The sequence below is a fragment of the Triticum aestivum genome, chromosome 7B (genome assembly GCF_018294505.1).
Source record: "Triticum aestivum cultivar Chinese Spring chromosome 7B, IWGSC CS RefSeq v2.1, whole genome shotgun sequence".
Taxonomy (NCBI): domain Eukaryota; kingdom Viridiplantae; phylum Streptophyta; class Magnoliopsida; order Poales; family Poaceae; genus Triticum; species Triticum aestivum.
The window spans coordinates 258,406,550-258,413,539 of NC_057813.1; the positions used below are offsets into that span (position 1 = coordinate 258,406,550).

Here is a 6,990-nt window from a genome sequence, read left to right on the forward strand (position 1 = left end):
CAAATGAAAAGAAACACTGAAACCCGGCTTTTCTCTTTGCTCATCCAAGGGGAATCAAATCGTCTTGTGCCATCAATATGAATCTCCGAAATGCTCAATGCACATGTTAGTCCGCAAAATCGCATTGTCATCAACACCAAAACCAATTAGAGGGAGACATGCCCTAACATACTCAAACCTCTTTAAAAGAATCCTTTGTTTTTCCTATGATGTAATCAAACAACATGAACTCCTGTAGATTTGAGATGACCATGGCATTTCAATCCTATGTTTTTTCTATTCTTGTGTTTTTAGAATCCTTCGAATCAAAGAAGCCTTGAACCTAGGTAGCGGGCCACTAGAACTAGATTGACCCGCATTGGTGTTAGAGCAACTCTACCCATTTTCCTTAAAATGCTTTAATCCCCTAAAAGAAATCTATTTGAGGGATTAAACACTACCTAGCCTTTCCCCCAAAACTCTTAGTGCCTCAAAACATCTGAGGACAAACCCTTCAAACCCATCACTTCTGCTCAATTTAGGCAGATGATTTGTCTTCCCTTCAAACCCATCACACCTCTCTTGCTCACCCCGACCCAAGTGTCGCCGCCACCTCACCAGCCCCCGAAGCCCCACCTACCTTCACCATCATCTCCTCACTTGCTGGATGTCGGTACAGCCGGATATCGTCGATGCTTCATTTGAGAGGAGGAAGGGAGGAGAACAGGATTTGGTTCTCAGCATGGTGTGTTTGGATTATGCCCCAAAGATAATTTGTAAGCATTGTATTTAAATGTTGTTGAAGTGTGTGCATTGGAATTCTCAAGTTTCGAATTAATTTTTGTGCGAATATAAGTTGAAATGGATTTTGTATTCAAAAGATTGGAAGAAATAACAAAATATTATTTTGGGGATTAAGTATTAGGGAAAGGGTTAGGTGCCAAAAAGTTAATTTTGAGCCCACAAGAATTTTTTGGAACATGGTTCGACGCGCACCCGTTATGAATAGTAAATTCAAAAAAAATACTAGAAAAAATAAAAAAATCTGAAGTTTATTTGTAAAATATATGGTCGAGCATTCTACTCGCTATTAAGTTTCACAAAGAGATGACACCCATGGCATTGGCGAAAATGACAAAATCAGATTGTATTTTCTTTATGGAATACCCCGATGTCATTCCTTCATGAAACTTCATACGCGAGTAGAATGGTTGACCGAATTTGACACCCCAAAATTTCAGTTATTTTGATTTTTTTCCTACTAGTATTTTTTGAAATCTTTTATTCATGTGTATACGTGTGGAACCATGTTTATCTGTGTATTTCCGCAAATTTTAAGAGATTAAAGTTGGTGTAGAAATTTTGAGGTTATGTTTTAGGGGAAGAGCCAAGTTGCTCTTATCTAGTTTCCTTTTACCCTACGAAAAAACTAGAGAGAGAGCGCGCGCGTTAAAGAAGCTGGCATTTTGTAGTTTTGCTTTGCTAGTGGCCGGCCAGTAGTACATGGTGTGATACTCGTATCACGTGCGAAAAGGCCAAAAGTACGGTACAATGTACACGTAAAAAATACACTTTTGACGTGGAATCTTGGCATGCAGCGCTTGTCCCGTCGGAGGCTACAAGATTGACAAACACAAAAGTAGCCAACTTTACCTTTTTCTCCCAGCGAAGTCATGACGAAATCACAACGCACCGCGTATATCATGATGAATAGATGATGGATTCATATGCATGGATCCTTCCAAAACTCGACCAGGTTTGCTCACCGTCACCGTGAGCCCGTGAGTGGCCAGGCGAGTGGCTTGGCTGTCCCACCGGAGCAAAGCCAAAAGCCCTCCACGCCGCCACGTACGGCACGGGTGTCCTGTCCCGCACTCCGGCTCTTCCGCCTCGTTGCCACCCACTGGACTGGACTGGACTGCGGAAGGGGCCTCCGCGGCGGGGCACCCCTCGCGCACGCTCGCTATCTGCCCAAAAGGAAAGGAGCACAGCAGACTCCCGCCCGACCTGCTCTGCTCTAGATCTGCAGCAGTCGTCGAATCCTATCCCACCCCACCTGCATCCCATCCCTAACGTTAACTTTCCAACCTGTTTTGCGCTCTGCTGCTGCTGCTGCTTGGTGGCTGCCTGGCTGGGTGCCATGGGGTGCGGCCACTCCAAGCCGCCCCGTCGGGATCAGGACGCGCCGGTCGCGCTCTGCCGGGACCGCTCCGCGCTGCTGGCCCAAGCCATTCGCCACCGCTACGCCCTCGCCGACGCCCACCGCGCCTACGCCGCCTCGCTGCGCGCCGCCGGCGCCGCGCTGCACGACTTCCTCCTACTGCAGCCGCAGCCGCCGCCGCCCGAGCCAGCCGCGCTGCCGCTGCGCCTCCCCGAGCGCCGGAAGGGGGACCCGCTCCCCGCCGCCGACGCGCCCAACAACAAGGCCGATGACGACGCCGGCCACATATGCTTCCACTCGGACGACGAAGACGGCCCCGACGGTGCACACATCAGCTTCCCGTCCGACGACGAGGCCGACACGGATGTCCCCCGCCTCGAGCCCCTCCCGCCCGCGGCACCCGCGCCGCCGCCGCAGGTGGCCCCGCCTTACTATTCTCGATACGCTCCGCCGCTCTACAGCCACGTCCCAGGCCACGCGTATGGGTACGGGGCCGACATTGACGGCTATGGACATAATTTCTTCAACATCAGCTATGCCCGCAGCCAGCCGCCGCCGTCTTCTGTGTCATACGAGCACCGCACCCAAGCCACCAACGCCACCGTCCATTACTACCCGGGCAATGGTGCCTCCGGCCCACCGCTGCCCGGATCTTACTACGGCGGCTATCAGTACCGGTACCCCAACGACAGCGGCTTCCATGAGACGGCAGCCTCCTCCGTCGATGGGACTGTGCCGTCGCCACCGCAGGTGTCGAGCTGGGACTTCTTTAACCCGTTTCAGTCAGTTGAAACTTACTACCAAGAGGAGCCGGCTGCTGTGGCGGCCCATACCCCCAGGCGGACCACGCAGGAGGGGAGCGAATGCGAAATCCTGGAATTGGAGAATGCGAAAGTGGAAGAAGAGGTCGTCAAGGAGGAAGTACGCAACAATGGCAACCACGACAGTGAAGCCGACAGAGCTGGGCTCGCCAAGGACAAAGGGAGGAGCGGTGCCGGCGAGGAGCCGCGCAGGGAGTCCAAGTCGTCAGAGGCAAGCAGCATGGTTCATGATGTCCATGTAGTGGAGAAGAGTGTGGTGGAAGAACATTCAGATGCCGCTGCTGCGGTTCCCGGGAAGTCCTACAACGATGATATTGAGGTGGCACGGGAGATCAGGTCGCAGTTCGAGCATGCAGCAAACTCTGCAGCCAATGTATCCAAGGTGCTCGAGGTTGGGAAGATGCCTTACCACCACAAGAGCTCAGGACTGAAAGGTTTATCTATGATTATGAAGCATTCTCCAGAGTTTCAATCGTGTGATGGCCATCCGATGAAAATAGGAATTTTTGCTAACTCAATTGCTTCTCTCTGTAGTATCCTCATCGATGATAATCTGTGTCCGGCCTTCAGTCGGCGAGGAGTTCCTGCAGTTTGTGGAGGACAAAGCTACAGAACATGGCAACCTTTCTTCGACATTGCAGAAGCTCTACATGTGGGAGGAGAAGCTTCTTGAAGAACTCAAGGTTCTCAGCATGCTTTACTACCTCTTTTTTTTTAGTTTTTAGCTGAATGATATTATTCGTGTGCAATTTTGTCTTTATGTGTGTGATGTTGAACATTCATTAGCTTTGCTACTTGCTTAATATGATCCAAGATGACTCGGTTGTAAGATTCTTGAGTAATGACATAGTACTATGTTCAACAAACTTGAATGTCAGCTACTAGCTGTCGAGTATGCTCGCAAATATTGCCGGTAGTCGGTTATAGACAATTGGGAGTTTTACGCTATGAATAACTCCATTTTAGCTTTATATAAAGTTTCCTAGTAGTTGTAGGCTGCTCATTTTTATGTTTCAACGATTTACGCAACCCTTTCTTTTGTACTCCTTCTGAAGCTAGTGAAGAGTACCATTCAGATAACTGCCTTCTGAAGGAATCATCGTTTTTATTGTTTTATTTATGCTAGAGGGGTTTATATTTCAAATGCTTTGGCTTCACTGTTCCTTTGCTTTCCTTGTAATGTAGTACAAGTATTTTACTTAATTGGATTTATTTATTCATAGTTAAAACTTAAAAGTACTCGATTTCTCTCTATCTTTTTTGTCTTGTGTTGGTTATACTCATGTTTGGGACTAAAGGCTTTGTTGTGTTGTGTTGTTGTTGGTTATACTCATGTACTTTTGTTTATCATATAGACCGAGGAGAAGATGAGGGTGCTGTATGATAAAAAATGTGAGGAACTAAAAGTTCTTTATGAGAGAGGTGCTGAGGCTCATAAACTTGAGGACAGTGAAACTTATATCAGGAAGCTATCGACAAAAATAAGTGTTGCCATTCAGGTTGTCAACACTATCTCAAAGAAGATCAATAAGCTGAGAGATGAAGAATTATGGCCGCAAACAAATGAGCTGATTCAAGGGTATGTAGTATGCATCCCTTTTCGAAAATAATAATAATTTTCAGATGAATGCTCACAATGCATACATTATTTTTAAATGAATTGAGTGGATCGATAGTAGCGTTGGGTCGGCAGGCAACCGAGATGTTAGATCATTCTCTAGTACACAGTCAGCACACATTTATTGGTATACAAAGCATTTTTCATTCCGGGCATCCACGAACAATCATAAATGGGAAGTAATTAAATTAATCACACGATAATCTTTCTCGTTCTGTGGCTTCAAACATGTCACTAGCAATAGCCGGATTATTTCCTCTGATGAAGCGCCAAAGTTTGTTAGTAAAATTTTGGGTATCCTGGTAAGTTGTCAGATCCAATGAAATGATTTCAAGACCCGGCTAGTGTTTGACCCGGAAGATGTATTGGGCTTCAAGTTGTTTTAAGTATTAAGTACTTTTAAGACACAGAAGGTGCTGTCATGCATCTCTATGTTGGCACCTTATGTTACTTCGTTGTTTGCATGTTAACTCTGATGCATTTTCAGGTTGATGCAAATGTGGCATGCCATGTCAGAATGCCATAAAATCCAGTGCCATGCCTTGGCCCAAGCTAAAAGCATCGACTCCACCGTCGCAGCTACAAGATTCAGTGAAGCTCATATCGACTTAATCAAGAATCTGGAGCTCGAGTTGCTGGATTTGGTTGCCAGTTTTGCTGCATGGGTTAACGCACAAACGAGCTACATTGGCACTATAAACGACTGGCTGAGGAAGGGGATTGACTATGTGCCTGAATTGACCAATGACGGCACTCCCCCGTTCTCCCCAGGGCGCCTGGGAGCACCCCCCATTTTCATCATCTGTAATAACTGGGCGACCGGAATCGCGAGGATACCGGAGACGGGGGTGGTAGACACCATGCAGGCTCTTGCCTCCCAGATTCTGCACCTGTGGGAGAAGCACAGGCTAGAGTGGAGGCAGGGCATGATGGCCAACAGAGAAATGGACAGGGAGCTTAGAGTGATGGAGAGGGATCAAGTGTCCATGCGCAAGGCCCTCGAAGCACAGAATAAGAAGCTCGTGCTTGTTTCGAATCAGGGCGGCGTGTCCTTATCTGCGCAGGCTGTACGAGATGGTGATCCACCCTCTGAAGCGGGTTTGCAATCATGCATGAACAAGTTTTTCCAAGCGATGGAGAGCTTCGCCGCCGCCTGCGCAAATGCGTACAAGGATCTCCATCTTCGTTGTGAAGAGAGAACTCGACCTGCCCAGGAGACCGACAGAGTTTCCTAGTGGCATTTTCAGACATTGCTTGTACAGTGAGAAGCAACCGACCCTGTGGTTTGGATGAGCAGCAAAGGTGCACATAGCAGCAGTATCACAGATTCAAATTGCACTGCTTTTCTCCCTCTGTTGGGTTTTGGGATCGTCACTGGATTTTAGGCAGCCGATGTGAAAGCTTGTCCTAAGATGACCTCTGATGATCACATTGCCACTGCTCTTACCAAACCAATCTCTCTAGGTTTGATGATCTTCTGCTCCTCCTCTTCATCAATCGTCAGTTCTTTAGACAAGTGAATGACCACCGACGTTATCGCCGGAAAGAAGAAAGCATCAGAGACAAGGAGAGACACAAGGCGCTGATCGGTATCGGAATAAAGATCTTTTGTCATTCATGAAAACCCTACAATTGTCAGTGTAGGAAGTATGAACTCGGTGTTCTCTAGCCAATGCATGATCCTGATCCATGTTTGATTGTTCATTGTAGAGCTCTGCTACAGCTTTGTGCCCAAGTTATCCGGGGATTGACCTTTTTAGCGTAGACAAAGGTCCTGGCACCGCTCGCAGACTCTGATTTTTCACCCATTGTCGAAATTCACATTTTATTTATTCCTATATATACATATGATTCAGTTGTAATCATGACTTTTGTACAGCTATGGTATAACTTGAGCCTTTCTGTAACATCTTTTCTACTCCCTCCGTTCCTAAATAATTGTCTTTCTAGAGATTTCAACAAGTGACTACATACGGAGCAAAATGAGTGAATCTATACTCTAAAACATGTCTACATACATCCGTATGTTGTAGTCCATTTGAGATGGCTAGAAAGACAATTATTTGGGAACGAAGAAAGTAATTTACATCTTGTCACCGCGTTACTGTTAATATATGCCTCTTTTTTAGAAAAGGAGGATGAGCCCCGGCCTCTGCATCTGGTTGATGCATGCGGACACTTTATTAATTATTTTCACAAGACCTTATAAAGTCATACGACAGTAAGACTGAAGCCACCGTCTAAGCAACAACTGTCGCTACACCTATCCAATTGATGAAGGGGCGTTGATAGTCTAAGCAACAACTGTCGCTACACCTATCCAATTGATGAAGGGGCGCTGATAGTCTGAGCCTAATACCAAACAGACATCGCAGACAAACCTAAACATCTAAGACCTGAGGTCCCAACCA

At 46.9% G+C, this 6,990-nt stretch overlaps 1 protein-coding gene across 1 annotated transcript; it reads left to right on the forward strand.

Annotated features, from left to right (window-relative positions):
• Positions 1 to 1,747: 1,747 nt before the first annotated feature.
• LOC123157052 (protein ALTERED PHOSPHATE STARVATION RESPONSE 1) lies at positions 1,748 to 6,488 on the forward strand. Its single transcript, XM_044575286.1, has 4 exons — positions 1,748 to 3,395; positions 3,496 to 3,644; positions 4,317 to 4,540; positions 5,067 to 6,488. Exons 1-4 carry the CDS (start codon positions 2,120 to 2,122, stop codon positions 5,812 to 5,814), a joined length of 2,397 nt encoding a protein of 798 aa, XP_044431221.1. The 5' UTR covers positions 1,748 to 2,119; the 3' UTR covers positions 5,815 to 6,488.
• Positions 6,489 to 6,990: the final 502 nt, after the last annotated feature.

Excerpts from the sequence above, each read along its gene's own strand:
- LOC123157052 (XM_044575286.1), top strand. The coding sequence starts at position 2,120 with ATGGGGTGCGGCCACTCCAAGCCGCCCCGTCGGGATCAGGACGCGCCG. Across the intron at positions 3,396-3,495 it reads CAAGAGCTCAGGACTGAAAG|TATCCTCATCGATGATAATC; the intron begins GTTTATCTATGA and ends TTCTCTCTGTAG. Across the intron at positions 3,645-4,316 it reads AGCTTCTTGAAGAACTCAAG|ACCGAGGAGAAGATGAGGGT; the intron begins GTTCTCAGCATG and ends TTTATCATATAG.